The sequence below is a fragment of the Eucyclogobius newberryi genome, unplaced genomic scaffold (assembly GCF_026437365.1).
Source record: "Eucyclogobius newberryi isolate DKJ021-1_F unplaced genomic scaffold, fEucNew1.0.hap1 SCAF_12, whole genome shotgun sequence".
Taxonomy (NCBI): Eukaryota; Metazoa; Chordata; class Actinopteri; order Gobiiformes; family Gobiidae; genus Eucyclogobius; species Eucyclogobius newberryi.
Genome location: NW_027315746.1, coordinates 865,790 through 882,500, shown reverse-complemented (window position 1 = coordinate 882,500; position 16,711 = coordinate 865,790). Strand labels below are relative to the sequence as shown.

The window sequence follows — 16,711 nt, the reverse complement described above, 5'->3', positions numbered from 1 at the left end:
CTCGATGACCTTGTGCGTTTCTGACCCTCGATGACCTTGTGTGTTTCTGACCCTCGATGACCTTGTGTTTTTCTGACCCTCGATGACCTTGTGTGTTTCTGACCCTCGATGACCTTGTGTGTTTCTGACCCTCGATGACCTTGTGTGTTTCTGACCCTCGGTGACCTTGTGTGTTTCTGACCCTCGATGACCTTGTGTGTTTCTGACCCTCGATGACCTTGTGTGTTTCTGACCCTCGATGACCTTGTGCGTTTCTGACCCTCGATGACCTCGTGTGTTTCTGACCCTCGATGACCTCGTGTGTTTCTGACCCTCGATGACCTTGTGCGTTTCTGACCCTCGATGACCTTGTGTGTTTCTGACCCTCGATGACCTTGTGTGTTTCTGACCCTCGATGACCTCGTTCGTTTCTGACCCTCGATGACCTTGAGGGTCTCTGACCCTCGATGACCTCGTGTGTTGTTCTGACCCTCGATGACCTCGTGTGTTTCTGACCCTCGATGACCTCGTGCGTTTCTGACCCTCGATGACCTCGTGTGTTTCTGACCCTCGATGACCTTGTGTGTTTCTGACCCTCGATGACCTCGTGCGTTTCTGACCCTCGATGACCTCGTGTGTTTCTGACCCTCGATGACCTTGTGTGTTTCTGACCCTCGATGACCTCGTTCGTTTCTGACCCTCGATGACCTTGAGGGTCTCTGACCCTCGATGACCTCGTGTGTTTCTGACCCTCGATGACCTCGTGTGTTTCTGACCCTTGATGACCTCGTGCGTTTCTGACCCTCGATGACCTCGTGTGTTTCTGACCCTTGATGACCTTGTGCGTTTCTGACCCTCGATGACCTCGTGTGTTTCTGACCCTCGATGACCTCGTGTGTTTCTGACCCTCGATGACCTCGTGCGTTTCTGACCCTCGATGACCTCTCGCCGCAGGTATGACTTCGTGGAGGTGTTTAACGGGGGGAACGAGAGCGCTCCGCTGGTCGGCAGGTTCTGTGGTAAAATCGCTCCGTCGCCGATCATCTCTGGCGGCGCTCAACTCACTGTCAAGTTCGTGTCGGACTACGAGACGCACGGCGCCGGCTTCTCCATCCGCTACGAGGTCTTCAAAACCGGTACAGACATTCAACAATTCAATATTAAACACACAAAGTGAACTAATGATATGTTCATGTGTTATTATGTATTCATGTGTTATTATTCATGTGTTATTATTCATGTGTTATTCTGTATTCATGTGTTATTATTAGGCCCGAGCGCCACAAGCTGGCGAGAGGCCTATTAATCTCGTAAGGCCGTGCGAAGCACGGCTGCGAAAGTGCGCACGTAGTGCGCACGAAATCGAGCGCGAAGCGCTCGCTCACTTCCAAACACTCACTAACGCACTCCTTCACTCACGCACGCCCCGTGCATACTAATTAGTAGTAGGAAAATGGAACATTACCGTTGTAAACGGGCGAAGCCCGTGCAAAAGTGCGCACTAAACGAGCACTTTAAATTGGGATGACGACCGCGAAGCGGTCGTCATCCCCATATAAAGCACTCATTTGCCCTAAGTAGCTCACGAATACGTTCCCCATCTCTTGCATGTTCCGTGCATATAAGCATGTAATGCAAAAATTGAACATTATTACTGTATAGAGGGCCAAAAACACAAAGTGGGCGGAGCCCACTCAAAATTAACGAAAGTACCCGTCAGTGACCAGGGACCCACACCATGAGGTAGGAAAGCGCGAGCGCTTTCCGAAAATGTATAGTTTATGATATTTGAAAAATGGGAAACATTGTTTTCGCATCGGAATATTCTTCTTCTTCTTCTTCTTCTTCTTCTTCTTCTTCTTCTTCTTCTTCTTCTTCTTCTTCTTCTTCTTCTTCTCGGGACCAACCCCCCTATTTTTCACCCAGTGAACATTGACGAAAAGTCACAAAAATGTTCACACCTCTAAAAATCGTGCCTCTCTACATTCTGGCTATTTCCCTTTTCTAAAATAAAAAAATGTGCGCGTCAGCGCCCCCAAATGTACCAAAAATGCATTGAGAGATGGGAAATGACCCAAAAAAAATCTGATCGTAGAATCATGAAATTTGGCGCAGAGGTAGATGGTGACAAGAGAAGTGAAAAATATTATTACGGCAACGCCGTCCGCCCAACCAAATGTCGGCCATATTGCTTCAAAAATGGCTAAACATGATTTTGGAGTTTTTCCAAACGTCGTACTTTTATGAACTCCTCTCAGGGCGTTGGCCCTAAAAAGCTGAAATTTGGTGAAAATGCTACTGAGGAGTGGGACATCAAAAGTTATCCAAATTACATTGACCCTGTCACGGTCTCTGAGCGGCGAAGCCACAAACTGTAGCTAGAATTTCAGAAATCTCCCATATTTAAAATTTCTGCCGTTTGCGCAGATAAAGTCCGAATTGCGTCAAATTAGAATCAGTTGTTAAACTCTTTGCCCTAAACCTACTTGAAGTGAAATAAATTCATTTGGCGCCACAGCGCCCCCTACAGATTTTATATGGAGGTTAAATGTTTAGTTTTGCGAAATTATATGAAATTTGACACAAAACTCAATTTTAGCCCCATCAAAAAAGTCAATGAGAGCCATGTCATAATTGTTATGGCGTTGCCGTAACGATGACCGAAACCTCCCATGTTATTCCAATGGGGAAATCGCCAGAACATGTTTACACTTTAGACTTTCACAAACTCCTCTTAGGGCGTTAGCCCTATTAACCTGAAATTTGGTGAGACTCATCTTCAGGACCATCAAAAGTTATCCACATTTTTATTCTAAGAGTCACGGTGTCTGTGCGGCAAAGCCGCACATTTTGCCAAGAATTCAAAATAAAATTCCTTTTTGATGGTAAAACAAAGGGGAGAAGATGTGACAGCGTCACAGATTCAGCAGTAGGCGTAATAAAAGAACAATTGGGGCGCGTTAGCGCCCCCTCCTCTTGCGGCGTGGCGGCGGCGTGGCGAGGGCCGATCATTGCCGCTTGCGGCTATATTTCATGTGTTATTATTCATGTGTTATTATGTATTCATGTGTTATTACGTATTCATGTGTTATTATTTATTCATGTGTTATTACATATTCATGTGTTATTATTCATGTGTTATTATGTATTCATGTGTTATTACGTATTCATGTGTTATTATTTATTCATGTGTTATTACATATTCATGTGTTATTATTCATGTGTTATTATGTATTCATGTGTTATTAATGTGTCCCTTTCAGAATGAAGGCTTTATAATAACTACACTTCCTGCCTTAACAAAGCATGAGCAAAGACTTAACTCATGAGGAACAAAGGGTTAATTAAGCATGATTTAAGCTCCGTAACTAATACTAACTAACTCTAACCGTGACACTTAACACACTTAACACTAACCTTAACCAAGTAGTTACTAAGTTACTAATCATGCTTAATTAACTCTTTGTTCATCATGAGTTAAGTCTTTGCTCATGCTGTGTTAATGTAGTTATTATAATTCCAAACAAATACAAACATCCTGAAATCCTCTTTAAACATTAATACTTTCTGTTTTCCTCTTTAAAACATCCTGATAATACGACTTGTATGTTCTGGAGTCCAGCTGACCTCCAGCTGACCTCCAGCTGACCTCCAGCTGAGGTCAAACGAACTCAAACTCCCACAATCCCTCTGGGCCCGGCTTTAGTGCAGATAAACAGTGCTGTCCTACATAAGAGCTCCCCCTGCTGGTCCCTGGGGAGCCATCTTAGCGCCGCAGCCTGAAACTATCACTCCAAACACGTCCTCCGGCGTGTCCCTGGGGTCCAATAAGTGTCCGCACGGAAGCGCCGCCCGGAATAACTGCCCCCTGGTGGTTAACGAGGAGCAAGGCGTGTGAGAAATGAAGCGCAGAGACGCAGCAGGAGAGAAGAGAGAACAAAGACGAGAGATAACAAACGAGAGAGAGAAGAGAGAGAACAAACGAGAGAGAGAAGAGAGAACAAACGAGAGAGAGAAGAGAGAGAACAAAGGAGAGAGAGAAGAGAGAACAAACGAGAGAGAGAAGAGAGAGAACAAAGGAGAGATTCGGTCGGACAGATTTGCCACAAAACGCTCATCAACGATTGGATGAAACCTCATGAAGTGAAGAAGCTTCTCTTCGCTCTTCCTCGAGGTCGTTGGCAAGAAGAGGCAGTTTGACGCGATCGTACATAGCATCGTTTGCTGTTTCTCTTCTGGTGGCGAGGGCAAAGTCGCAGCTCTTGGCAAAGGTCAAAGTGTCTCCTGCCAAAGGTCAAAGCGTCTCCTGCCAAAGGTCAAAGCGTCTCCTGCCAAAGGTCAAAGTGTTTCCTGCCAAAGGTCAAAGCGTCTCCTGCCAAAGGTCAAAGCGTCTCCTGCCAAAGGTCAAAGCGTCTCCTGTCAAAGGTCAAAGTGTTTCCTGTCAAAGGTCAAAGCGTCTCCTGCCAAAGGTCAAAGCGTCTCCTGCCAAAGGTCAAAGCATCTCCTGCCAAAGGTCAAAGCGTCTCCTGTCAAAGGTCAAAGTGTTTCCTGTCAAAGGTCAAAGCGTCTCCTGTTAAAGGTCAAAGCGTCTCCTGCCAAAGGTCAAAGCGTCTCCTGTCAAAGGTCAAAGCGTCTCCTGCCAAAGGTCAAAGCGTCTCCTGCCAAGGGTCAAAGCGTCTCCTGCCAAAGGTCAAAGCGTCTCCTGTCAAAGGTCAAAGTGTTTCCTGTCAAAGGTCAAAGCGTCTCCTGCCAAAGGTCAAAGCGTCTCCTGTCAAAGGTCAAAGCGTCTCCTGTCAAAGGTCAAAGCGTCTCCTGCCAAAGGTCAAAGCGTCTCCTGCCAAAGGTCAAAGCGTCTCCTGTCAAAGGTCAAAGTGTTTCCTGTCAAAGGTCAAAGCGTCTCCTGCCAAAGGTCAAAGCGTCTCCTGTCAAAGGTCAAAGCGTCTCCTGCCAAAGGTCAAAGCGTCTCCTGTCAAAGGTCAAAGCGTCTCCTGTCAAAGGTCAAAGCGTCTCCTGCCAAAGGTCAAAGCGTCTCCTGTCAAAGGTCAAAGCGTCTCCTGTCAAAGGTCAAAGTGTTTCCTGTCAAAGGTCAAAGCGTCTCCTGCCAAAGGTCAAAGCGTCTCCTGTCAAAGGTCAAAGCGTCTCCTGCCAAAGGTCAAAGCGTCTCCTGTCAAAGGTCAAAGCGTCTCCTGTCAAAGGTCAAAGCGTCTCCTGTCAAAGGTCAAAGCGTCTCCTGTCAAAGGTCAAAGCGTCTCCTGTCAAAGGTCAAAGCGTCTCCTGTCAAAGGTCAAAGCGTCTCCTGCCAAAGGTCAAAGCGTCTCCTGTCAAAGGTCAAAGTGTTTCCTGTCAAAGGTCAAAGCGTCTCCTGCCAAAGGTCAAAGCGTCTCCTGTCAAAGGTCAAAGTGTTTCCTGTCAAAGGTCAAAGCGTCTCCTGTCAAAGGTCAAAGCGTCTCCTGCCAAAGGTCAAAGCGTCTCCTGTCAAAGGTCAAAGCGTCTCCTGCCAAAGGTCAAAGCGTCTCCTGCCAAGGGTCAAAGCGTCTCCTGCCAAAGGTCAAAGCGTCTCCTGTCAAAGGTCAAAGTGTTTCCTGTCAAAGGTCAAAGCGTCTCCTGCCAAAGGTCAAAGCGTCTCCTGTCAAAGGTCAAAGCGTCTCCTGCCAAAGGTCAAAGCGTCTCCTGCCAAAGGTCAAAGCGTCTCCTGTCAAAGGTCAAAGTGTTTCCTGTCAAAGGTCAAAGCGTCTCCTGCCAAAGGTCAAAGCGTCTCCTGTCAAAGGTCAAAGTGTTTCCTGCCAAAGGTCAAAGCGTCTCCTGTCAAAGGTCAAAGCGTCTCCTGTCAAAGGTCAAAGCGTCTCCTGTCAAAGGTCAAAGCGTCTCCTGCCAAAGGTCAAAGCGTCTCCTGTCAAAGGTCAAAGCGTCTCCTGCCAAAGGTCAAAGCGTCTCCTGCCAAGGGTCAAAGCGTCTCCTGCCAAAGGTCAAAGCGTCTCCTGTCAAAGGTCAAAGTGTTTCCTGTCAAAGGTCAAAGCGTCTCCTGCCAAAGGTCAAAGCGTCTCCTGCCAAAGGTCAAAGCGTCTCCTGCCAAAGGTCAAAGCGTCTCCTGCCAAAGGTCAAAGCGTCTCCTGTCAAAGGTCAAAGCGTCTCCTGCCAAAGGTCAAAGCGTCTCCTGTCAAAGGTCAAAGCGTCTCCTGCCAAAGGTCAAAGCGTCTCCTGTCAAAGGTCAAAGCGTCTCCTGTCAAAGGTCAAAGTGTTTCCTGTCAAAGGTCAAAGCGTCTCCTGCCAAAGGTCAAAGCGTCTCCTGTCAAAGGTCAAAGCGTCTCCTGCCAAAGGTCAAAGCGTCTCCTGTCAAAGGTCAAAGCGTCTCCTGCCAAAGGTCAAAGCGTCTCCTGCCAAAGGTCAAAGCGTCTCCTGTCAAAGGTCAAAGCGTCTCCTGCCAAAGGTCAAAGCGTCTCCTGTCAAAGGTCAAAGCGTCTCCTGCCAAAGGTCAAAGCGTCTCCTGTCAAAGGTCAAAGCGTCTCCTGCCAAAGGTCAAAGCGTCTCCTGCCAAAGGTCAAAGCGTCTCCTGTCAAAGGTCAAAGCGTCTCCTGCCAAAGGTCAAAGCGTCTCCTGTCAAAGGTCAAAGCGTCTCCTGCCAAAGGTCAAAGCGTCTCCTGTCAAAGGTCAAAGCGTCTCCTGTCAAAGGTCAAAGCGTCTCCTGTCAAAGGTCAAAGCGTCTCCTGCCAAAGGTCAAAGCGTCTCCTGCCAAAGGTCAAAGCGTCTCCTGTCAAAGGTCAAAGCGTCTCCTGCCAAAGGTCAAAGCGTCTCCTGTCAAAGGTCAAAGCGTCTCCTGCCAAAGGTCAAAGCGTCTCCTGCCAAAGGTCAAAGCGTCTCCTGTCAAAGGTCAAAGCGTCTCCTGCCAAAGGTCAAAGCGTCTCCTGTCAAAGGTCAAAGCGTCTCCTGCCAAAGGTCAAAGCGTCTCCTGTCAAAGGTCAAAGCGTCTCCTGTCAAAGGTCAAAGCGTCTCCTGTCAAAGGTCAAAGCGTCTCCTGTCAAAGGTCAAAGCGTCTCCTGCCAAAGGTCAAAGCGTCTCCTGTCAAAGGTCAAAGCGTCTCCTGTCAAAGGTCAAAGCGTCTCCTGTCAAAGGTCAAAGTGTTTCCTGTCAAAGGTCAAAGCGTCTCCTGCCAAAGGTCAAAGCGTCTCCTGTCAAAGGTCAAAGCGTCTCCTGCCAAAGGTCAAAGCGTCTCCTGTCAAAGGTCAAAGCGTCTCCTGCCAAAGGTCAAAGCGTCTCCTGCCAAAGGTCAAAGCGTCTCCTGTCAAAGGTCAAAGCGTCTCCTGCCAAAGGTCAAAGCGTCTCCTGTCAAAGGTCAAAGCGTCTCCTGCCAAAGGTCAAAGCGTCTCCTGTCAAAGGTCAAAGCGTCTCCTGCCAAAGGTCAAAGCGTCTCCTGCCAAAGGTCAAAGCGTCTCCTGTCAAAGGTCAAAGCGTCTCCTGCCAAAGGTCAAAGCGTCTCCTGTCAAAGGTCAAAGCGTCTCCTGCCAAAGGTCAAAGCGTCTCCTGTCAAAGGTCAAAGCGTCTCCTGTCAAAGGTCAAAGCGTCTCCTGTCAAAGGTCAAAGCGTCTCCTGCCAAAGGTCAAAGCGTCTCCTGTCAAAGGTCAAAGCGTCTCCTGTCAAAGGTCAAAGCGTCTCCTGCCAAAGGTCAAAGCGTCTCCTGTCAAAGGTCAAAGCGTCTCCTGTCAAAGGTCAAAGCGTCTCCTGCCAAAGGTCAAAGCGTCTCCTGTCAAAGGTCAAAGCGTCTCCTGCCAAAGGTCAAAGCGTCTCCTGTCAAAGGTCAAAGCGTCTCCTGCCAAAGGTCAAAGCGTCTCCTGCCAAAGGTCAAAGCGTCTCCTGTCAAAGGTCAAAGCGTCTCCTGCCAAAGGTCAAAGCGTCTCCTGCCAAAGGTCAAAGCGTCTCCTGCCAAAGGTCAAAGCGTCTCCTGTCAAAGGTCAAAGTGTTTCCTGTCAAAGGTCAAAGCGTCTCCTGCCAAAGGTCAAAGCGTCTCCTGTCAAAGGTCAAAGCGTCTCCTGCCAAAGGTCAAAGCGTCTCCTGCCAAAGGTCAAAGCGTCTCCTGCCAAAGGTCAAAGCGTCTCCTGTCAAAGGTCAAAGTGTTTCCTGTCAAAGGTCAAAGCGTCTCCTGCCAAAGGTCAAAGCGTCTCCTGTCAAAGGTCAAAGCGTCTCCTGCCAAAGGTCAAAGCGTCTCCTGTCAAAGGTCAAAGCGTCTCCTGTCTTTGCAATTCAGCTGGATGAGTCTGTGGATGTGGCAAATTTGTCTCAACTGATTGTCTTCGTTGGATAAGTCCACGACCAGCTTGTCCACGCCTCGTCCATCTGCACAGATGAGGCTCCTGCTGTGTTGACCCTGCACGACATCGTACATCGAGAAGCGCTCGCATCAAGGACGATGACACAACCGCTCTGATTGACCTCGAATCTTGTCAAAGACGATGCAGTGGTGTCTAAACAGCCGTTCTCCACGCCGTTCTCCACGCCGTTCTCCACGCCGTTCTCCACGCCCGTTCTCCACGCCGTTCTCCACGCCGTTCTCCACGCCCGTTCTCCACGCCGTTCTCCACGCCCGTTCTCCACGCCCGTTCTCCACGCCGTTCTCCACGCCCGTTCTCCACGCCGTTCTCCACGCCCGTTCTCCACGCCCGTTCTCCACGCCGTTCTCCACGCCCGTTCTCCACGACCGTTCTCCACGCCGTTCTCCACGCCGTTCTCCACACCCGTTCTCCACGCCGTTCTCCACGCCCGTTCTCCACGCCGTTCTCCACGCCGTTCTCCACGCCCGTTCTCCACGCCGTTCTCCACGCCCGTTCTCCACGCCCGTTCTCCACGCCGTTCTCCACACCCGTTCTCCACGCCGTTCTCCACGCCCGTTCTCCACGCCGTTCTCCACGCCGTTCTCCACGCCCGTTCTCCACGCCGTTCTCCACGCCCGTTCTCCACGCCCGTTCTCCACGCCGTTCTCCACGCCCGTTCTCCACGCCATTCTCCACGCCGTTCTCCACGCCGTTCTCCACGCCGTTCTCCACGCCGTTCTCCACGCCCGTTCTCCACGCCGTTCTCCACGCCGTTCTCCACGCCGTTCTCCACGCCCGTTCTCCACGACCGTTCTCCACGCCGTTCTCCACGCCGTTCTCCACACCCGTTCTCCACGCCGTTCTCCACGCCCGTTCTCCACGCCGTTCTCCACGCCGTTCTCCACGCCCGTTCTCCACGCCGTTCTCCACAACCGTTCTCCACGCCCGTTCTCCACGCCGTTCTCCACGCCGTTCTCCACGCCCGTTCTCCACGCCCGTTCTCCACGACCGTTCTCCACGCCGTTCTCCACACCCGTTCTCCACGCCGTTCTCTACGCCGTTCTCCATGCCCGTTCTCCACGCCCGTTCTCCACGACCGTTCTCCACGCCGTTCTCCACGCCCGTTCTCCACGTCGTTCTCCACGACCGTTCTCCACGCCCGTTCTCCACGACCGTTCTCCACGCCGTTCTCCACGCCGTTCTCCACGCCGTTCTCCACGCCCGTTCTCCACGCCGTTCTCCACGCCCGTTCTCCACGTCGTTCTCCACGACCGTTCTCCACGCCGTTCTCCACGCCCGTTCTCCACGCCCGTTCTCCACGCCCGTTCTCCACGCCGTTCTCCACGCCGTTCTCCACGCCGTTCTCCACGCCGTTCTCCACGCCCGTTCTCCACGCCCGTTCTCCACGCCGTTCTCCACGCCGTTCTCCACACCCGTTCTCCACGCCGTTCTCCACGCCGTTCTCCACGCCGTTCTCCACGCCGTTCTCCACGCCCGTTCTCCACGCCGTTCTCCACGCCCGTTCTCCACGCCCGTTCTCCACGCCGTTCTCCACGCCGTTCTCCACGCCGTTCTCCACGCCGTTCTCCACGCCGTTCTCCACGCCCGTTCTCCACGACCGTTCTCCACGACCGTTCTCCACGCCCGTTCTCCACGACCGTTCTCCACGCCGTTCTCCACAACCGTTCTCCACACCCGTTCTCCACGCCGGTGTCCGCTCGTTTTCAACGCGCCGATGTCCAAACGTTGAAAGTGGGACAAACCTGTAACAGGCTCTGCAGCGTGGACGTAGGACGCAGGACGTAGGACGCAGGACGCTAGGACGCAGGACCTAGGACGCAGGACATAGGACGCAGGACCTAGGACGCAGGACGTAGGACGCAGGACGTAGGACGCAGGACGCAGGACGCAGGACGTAGGACGACTTCTTACAATGTCTGACTTCTTCTGGTCCTGGTCCTGGTCCTGGTCCTGGTCCTGGTCCTGGTCCTGGTCCTGGTCCTGGTCCTGGTCCTGGTCCTGGTCCTGGTCCTGGTCCTGGTCCTGGTCCTGGTCCTGGTCTCTGTTAAAGTGACTGATGTGGAACATTTTCTTTTAACGACTTTAAAAACAGTTTGAACTGATTCACGTTGTTATTGCCCTGTGACCTCTGTGTGACCTTTGACCTTAGCACTCTGCCTGGACCGGCACCAAAGCAGGACTAAACCAGGACTAAACCAGGTCTAAACCCGGTCTAAACCCGGTCTAAACCAGGTCTAAACCAGGTCTAAACCCGGTCTAAACCAGGACTAAACCCGGTCTAAACCAGGTCTAAACCCGGTCTAAACCAGGTCTAAACCAGGTCTAAACCCGGTCTAAACCCGGTCTAAACCCGGTCTAAACCCGGTCTAAACCCGGTCTAAACCAGGTCTAAACCAGGTCTAAACCCGGTCTAAACCAGGTCTAAACCAGGTCTAAACCCGGTCTAAACCCGGTCTAAACCCGGTCTAAACCCGGTCTAAACCCGGTCTAAACCAGGTCTAAACCCGGTCTAAACCCGGTCTAAACCAGGTCTAAACCCGGTCTAAACCCGGTCTAAACCCGGTGTAAACCCGGTCTAAACCCGGTCTAAACCAGGTCTAAACCCGGTCTAAACCCGGTCTAAACCCGGTCTAAACCCGGTCTAAACCAGGTCTAAACCCGGTCTAAACCAGGTCTAAACCCGGTCTAAACCCGGTCTAAACCCGGTCTTTCTCCCTCTGCAGGTCCCGAGTGCTCGCGTAACTTCACAGCCTCGCGCGGCGTCCTGGTCACGCCGGGGTTTCCGGACAAATACCCGAACAACCTGGAGTGCACGTTCATGATTCTGGCGCCGCAGACGTCTGAGATCCTGGTGGAGTTTGACTCCTTCGACATGGAGCCGGACACCTCCCCACCACCAGGGGCGCTGTGCCGCTACGACTGGCTCGAGGCCTGGGACGGCTTCCCTGCAGGTGAGAGCCTAAACCAGGACTAAAGCAGGACTAAAGCAGGACTAAAGCAGGACTAAACCAGGGCCTAAAGCAGGACTAAAGCAGGACTAAAGCAGGACTAAAGCAGGACTAAAGCAGGCCTAAAGCAGGACTAAAGCAGGACTAAAGCAGGACTAAAGCAGGGCCTAAAGCAGGACTAAAGCAGGACTAAACCAGGACTAAAGCAGGGCCTAAACCAGGGCTAAAGCAGGGCCTAAACCAGGGCTAAAGCTGGGCCTAAACCAGGAATAAACCAGGGCTAAAGCTGGGCCTAGACCAGGGCTAAAGCAGGACTAAACCAGGACTAAAGCAGGGCCTAAACCAGGGCCTAAACCAGGGCTAAAGCTGGGCCTAAACCAGGAATAAACCAGGGCTAAAGCTGGGCCTAGACCAGGACTAAGGCAGGGCCTAAACCAGGGCTAAAGCAGGACTAAACCAGGGCTAAAGCAGGGCCTAAACCAGGGCTAAAGCAGGACTAAACCAGGACTAAAGCAGGGCCTAAACCAGGGCTAAAACAGGACTAAAGCAGGGCCTAAAGCAGGGCTAAAGCATTACTAAAGCAGGGCCTAAACCAGGGCTAAAACAGGGCATAAACCAGGACTAAAGCAGGGCCTAAACCAGGACTAAAGCAGGGCCTAAACCAGGACTAAACCAGGAATAAAGCAGGGCGTAAACCAGGGCTAAAGCTGGGCCTAAACCAGGACTAAAGCAGGGCCTAAACCAGGGCTAAAGCAGGGCCTAAACCAGGGCTAAAGCAGGGCCTAAACCAGGGCTAAAGCAGTGCCTAAATCAGGGCTAAAGCAGGGCCTAAACCAGGGCTAAAGCTGGGCCTAGACCAGGACTAAAGCAGGGCCTAAACCAGGACTAAAGCAGGGCCTAAACCAGGACTAAAGCAGGGCCTAAACCAGGGCTAAAGCAGGGCCTAAACCAGGCCTAAACCAGGCCTAAAGCAGGACTAAACCAGGGCTAAAGCAGGACTAAACCAGGGCTAAAGCAGGGCCTAAACCAGGGCTAAAGCAGGGCCTAAACCAGGGCTAAAGCAGGACTAAACCAGGACTAAAGCAGGGCCTAAACCAGGGCTAAAACAGGACTAAAGCAGGGCCTAAAGCAGGGCTAAAGCATTACTAAAGCAGGGCCTAAACCAGGGCTAAAACAGGGCATAAACCAGGACTAAAGCAGGGCCTAAACCAGGACTAAAGCAGGGCCTAAACCAGGACTAAAGCAGACCTAATCCAGGACTAAAGCAGGGCGTAAACCAGGGTTAAAGCTGGGCCTAAACCATGACTAAAGCAGGGCCTAAACCAGGACTAAAGCAGGGCCTAAACCAGGGCTAAAGCTGGGCCTAGACCAGGACTAAAGCAGGGCCTAAACCAGGACTAAAGCAGGGCCTAAACCAGGACTAAAGAAGCAGGGCCTAAACCAGGGCTAAAGCAGGGCCTAAACCAGGGCTAAAGCAGGCCTAAACCAGGACTAAAGCATGGCCTAAACCAGGGCTAAAGCAGGGCCTAGACAAGGACTAAAGCAGGGCCTAAACCAGGGCTAAAGCAGGGCCTAAACCAGGGCTAAAGCAGGGCCTAAACCAGGGCTAAAGCAGTGCCTAAATCAGGGCTAAAGCAAGGCCTAAACCAGGGCTAAAGCTGGGCCTAGACCAGGACTAAAGCAGGGCCTAAACCAGGACTAAAGCAGGGTCTAAACCAGGGCTAAAGCAGGGCCTAAACCAGGACTAAAGCAGGGCCTAAACCAGGACTAAAGCAGGGCCTAAACCAGGGCTAAAACAGGGCCTAAACCAGGACTAAAGCAGGGCCTAAAGCAGAACTAAAGCAGGGCCTAAACCAGGCCTAAACCAGGGCTAAATCAGGGCCTAAACCAGGGCTAAAGCAGGGCCTAAACCAGGACTAAAGCAGGGCCTAAACCAGGACTAAAGCAGGGCCTAAACCAGAGCTAAAGCAGGGCCTAAAGCAGGACTAAAGCAGGACTAAAGCATCACTAAAGCAGGGCCTAAACCAGGGCTAAAGCAGGGCCTAAACCAGGGCTAAAGCAGGACCTAAACCAGGACTAAAGCAGGGCCTAAACCAGGACTAAAGCAGGGCCTAAACCAGGGCTAAAGCAGGACCTAAAGCAGGACTAAAGCAGGGCCTAAACCAGGGCTAAAGCAGTTCCTAAATCAGGGCTAAAGCAGGGCCTAAACCAGGGCTAAAGCAGGGCCTAAACCAGGACAAAAGCAGGGCCTAAACCAGGGCTAAAGCTGGGCCTAAACCAGGACTAAAGCAGGGCCTAAACCAGGACTAAAGCAGGGCTAAAGCAGGGCCTAAACCAGGACTAAAGCAGGGCCTAAACCAGGACTAAAGCAGGGCCTAAACCAGGACTAAAGCAGACCTAAACCAGGACTAAAGCAGGGCCTAAACCAGGACTAAAGCAGGGCCTAAAGCAGGACTAAAGCAGACCTAAACCAGGACTAAAGCAGGGCCTAAAGCAGGACTAAAGCAGGGCCTAAACCAGGGTTAAAGTAGGGCCTAAACCAGGACAAAAGCAGGGCCTAAACCAGGGCTAAAGCTGGGCCTAGACCAGGACTAAAGCAGGGCCTAAACCAGGACTAAAGCAGGGCCTAAACCAGGACGAAAGCAGGGCCTAAACCAGGACTAAAGCAGGGACTAAACCAGGGCTAAAGCAGGGCCTAAACCAGGACTAAAGCAGGGCCTAAACCAGGACTAAAGCAGGGCCTAAACCAGGACCAAAGCAGGGCCTAAACTAGGACTAAAGCAGACCTAAACCAGGACTAAAGCAGGGCCTAAACCAGGACTAAAGCAGGGCCTAAACCAGGGCTAAAGCAGGACCTAAAGCAGGACTAAAGCAGAGCCTAAACCAGGGCTAAAGCAGGGCCTAAACCAGGGTTAAAGTAGGGCCTAAACCAGGACAAAAGCAGGGCCTAAACCAGGGCTAAAGCTGGGCCTAGACCAGGATTAAAGCAGGGCCTAAACCAGGACTAAAGCAGGGCCTAAACCAGGACTAAAGCAGGGCCTAAACCAGGGCTAAAGCAGGGCCTAAACCAGGACTAAAGCAGGGCCTAAACCAGGACTAAAGCAGGGCCTAAACCAGGACCAAAGCAGGGCCTAAACCAGGGCTAAAGCAGGGCCTAAACCAGGACTAAAGCAGGGCCTAAACCAGGACTAAAGCAGACCTAAACCAGGACTAAAGCAGGGCCTAAACCAGGACTAAAGCATGGCCTAAACCAGGACTAAAGCAGGGCCTAAACCAGGACTAAAGCAGACCTAAACCAGGACTAAAGCAGGGCCTAAACCAGGACTAAAGCAGGGCCTAAACCAGGACTAAAGCAGACCTAAACCAGGACTAAAGCAGGGCCTAAACCAGGACTAAAGCAGACCTAAACCAGGACTAAAGCAGGGCCTAAACCAGGACTAAAGCAGGGCCTAAACCAGGACAAAAGCAGGGCCTAAACCAGGACTAAATCAGGCCCTAAACCAGGACTAAAGCAGACCTAAACCAGGACTAAAGCAGGGCCTAAACCAGGGCTAAAGCTGGGCCTAGACCAGGACTAAAGCAGGGCCTAAACCAGGGCTAAAGCAGGGCCTAAACCAGGGCTAAAGCTGGGCCTAAATCAGGGCTAAAGCAGGGCCTAAACCAGGGCTAAAGCTGGGCCTAGACCAGGACTAAAGCAGGGCCTAAACCAGGACTAAAGCAGGGCCTAAACCAGGACTAAAGCAGGGCCTAAACCAGGGCTAAAGCAGGGCCTAAACCAGGCCTAAACCAGGGCTAAATCAGGGCCTAAACCAGGACTAAAGCAGGGCCTAAACCAGGACTAAAGCAGGGCCTAAACCAGGACTAAAGCAGGGCCTAAACCAGGGCTAAAGCAGGGCCTAAAGCAGGACTAAAGCAGGGCCTAAACCAGGGCTAAAGCAGTGCCTAAACCAGGGCTAAAGCAGGGCCTAAAGCAGGCCTAAACCAGGACTAAACCAGGGCTAAAACAGGGCTAAAACAGGGCATAAACCAGGACTAAAGCAGGGCCTAAACCAGGGCTAAAGCAGGGCCTAAAGCAGGACTAAAGCAGGACTAAAGCAGGACCTAAACCAGGGATAAAGCAGGGCTTAAAGCAGGACTAAAGCAGGGCCTAAACCAGGGCTAAAGCAGGGCCTAAACCAGGACTAAAGCAGGGCCTAAACCAGGCCTAAACCAGGGCTAAATCAGGGCCTAAACCAGGGCTAAAGCAGGGCCTAAACCAGGACAAAAGCAGGGCCTAAACCAGGGCTAAAGCAGGACTAAAGCATCACTAAAGCAGGGCCTAAACCAGGTCTAAAGCAGGACCTAAACCAGGACTAAAGCAGGGCCTAAACCAGGACTAAAGCAGGGCCTAAACCAGGGCTAAAGCAGTGCCTAAACCAGGGCTAAAGCAGGGCCTAAACCAGGGCTAAAGCAGGGCCTAAACCAGGGCTAAAGCAGGGCCTAAACCAGGGCTAAAGCTGGGCCTAAACCAGGAATAAACCAGGGCTAAAGCTGGGCCTAGACCAGGGCTAAAGCAGGACTAAACCAGGACTAAAGCAGGGCCTAAACCAGGGCCTAAACCAGGGCTAAAGCTGGGCCTAAACCAGGAATAAACCAGGGCTAAAGCTGGGCCTAGACCAGGACTAAGGCAGGGCCTAAACCAGGGCTAAAGCAGGACTAAACCAGGGCTAAAGCAGGGCCTAAACCAGGGCTAAAGCAGGACTAAACCAGGACTAAAGCAGGGCCTAAACCAGGGCTAAAACAGGACTAAAGCAGGGCCTAAAGCAGGGCTAAAGCATTACTAAAGCAGGGCCTAAACCAGGGCTAAAACAGGGCATAAACCAGGACTAAAGCAGGGCCTAAACCAGGACTAAAGCAGGGCCTAAACCAAGACTAAACCAGGAATAAAGCAGGGCGTAAACCAGGGCTAAAGCTGGGCCTAAACCAGGGCTAAAGCTGGGCCTAGACCAGGACTAAAGCAGGGCCTTAACCAGGACTAAAGCAGGGCCTAAACCAGGACTAAAGCAGGGCCTAAACCAGGGCTAAAGCAGGGCCTAAACCAGGCCTAAACCAGGGCTAAATCAGGGCCTAAACCAGGACTAAAGCAGGGCCTAAACCAGGACTAAAGCAGGGCCTAAACCAGGACTAAAGCAGGGCCTAAACCAGGGCTAAAGCAGGGCCTAAAGCAGGACTAAAGCAGGGCCTAAACCAGGGCTAAAGCAGTGCCTAAACCAGGGCTAAAGCAGGGCCTAAAGCAGGCCTAAACCAGGACTAAACCAGGGCTAAAACAGGGCTAAAACAGGGCATAAACCAGGACTAAAGCAGGGCCTAAACCAGGGCTAAAGCAGGGCCTAAAGCAGGGCCTAAAGCAGGACTAAAGCAGGACTAAAGCAGGACCTAAACCAGGGATAAAGCAGGGCTTAAAGCAGGACTAAAGCAGGG

General features: G+C 51.8%; 1 protein-coding gene across 1 annotated transcript in view; it reads left to right on the top strand.

The window, feature by feature from the left end:
* Nucleotides 1-16,711, top strand: part of LOC140355659 (neuropilin-1a-like) — a 72,575-nt gene that overhangs the window by 47,735 nt on the left and 8,129 nt on the right. The window contains exons 3-4 of the mRNA XM_072440315.1: nt 934-1,115; nt 11,027-11,254. Of these exons, the coding sequence (XP_072296416.1) occupies nt 934-1,115; nt 11,027-11,254 (410 nt within the window). The remainder of the gene's footprint in view (nt 1-933; nt 1,116-11,026; nt 11,255-16,711) is intronic.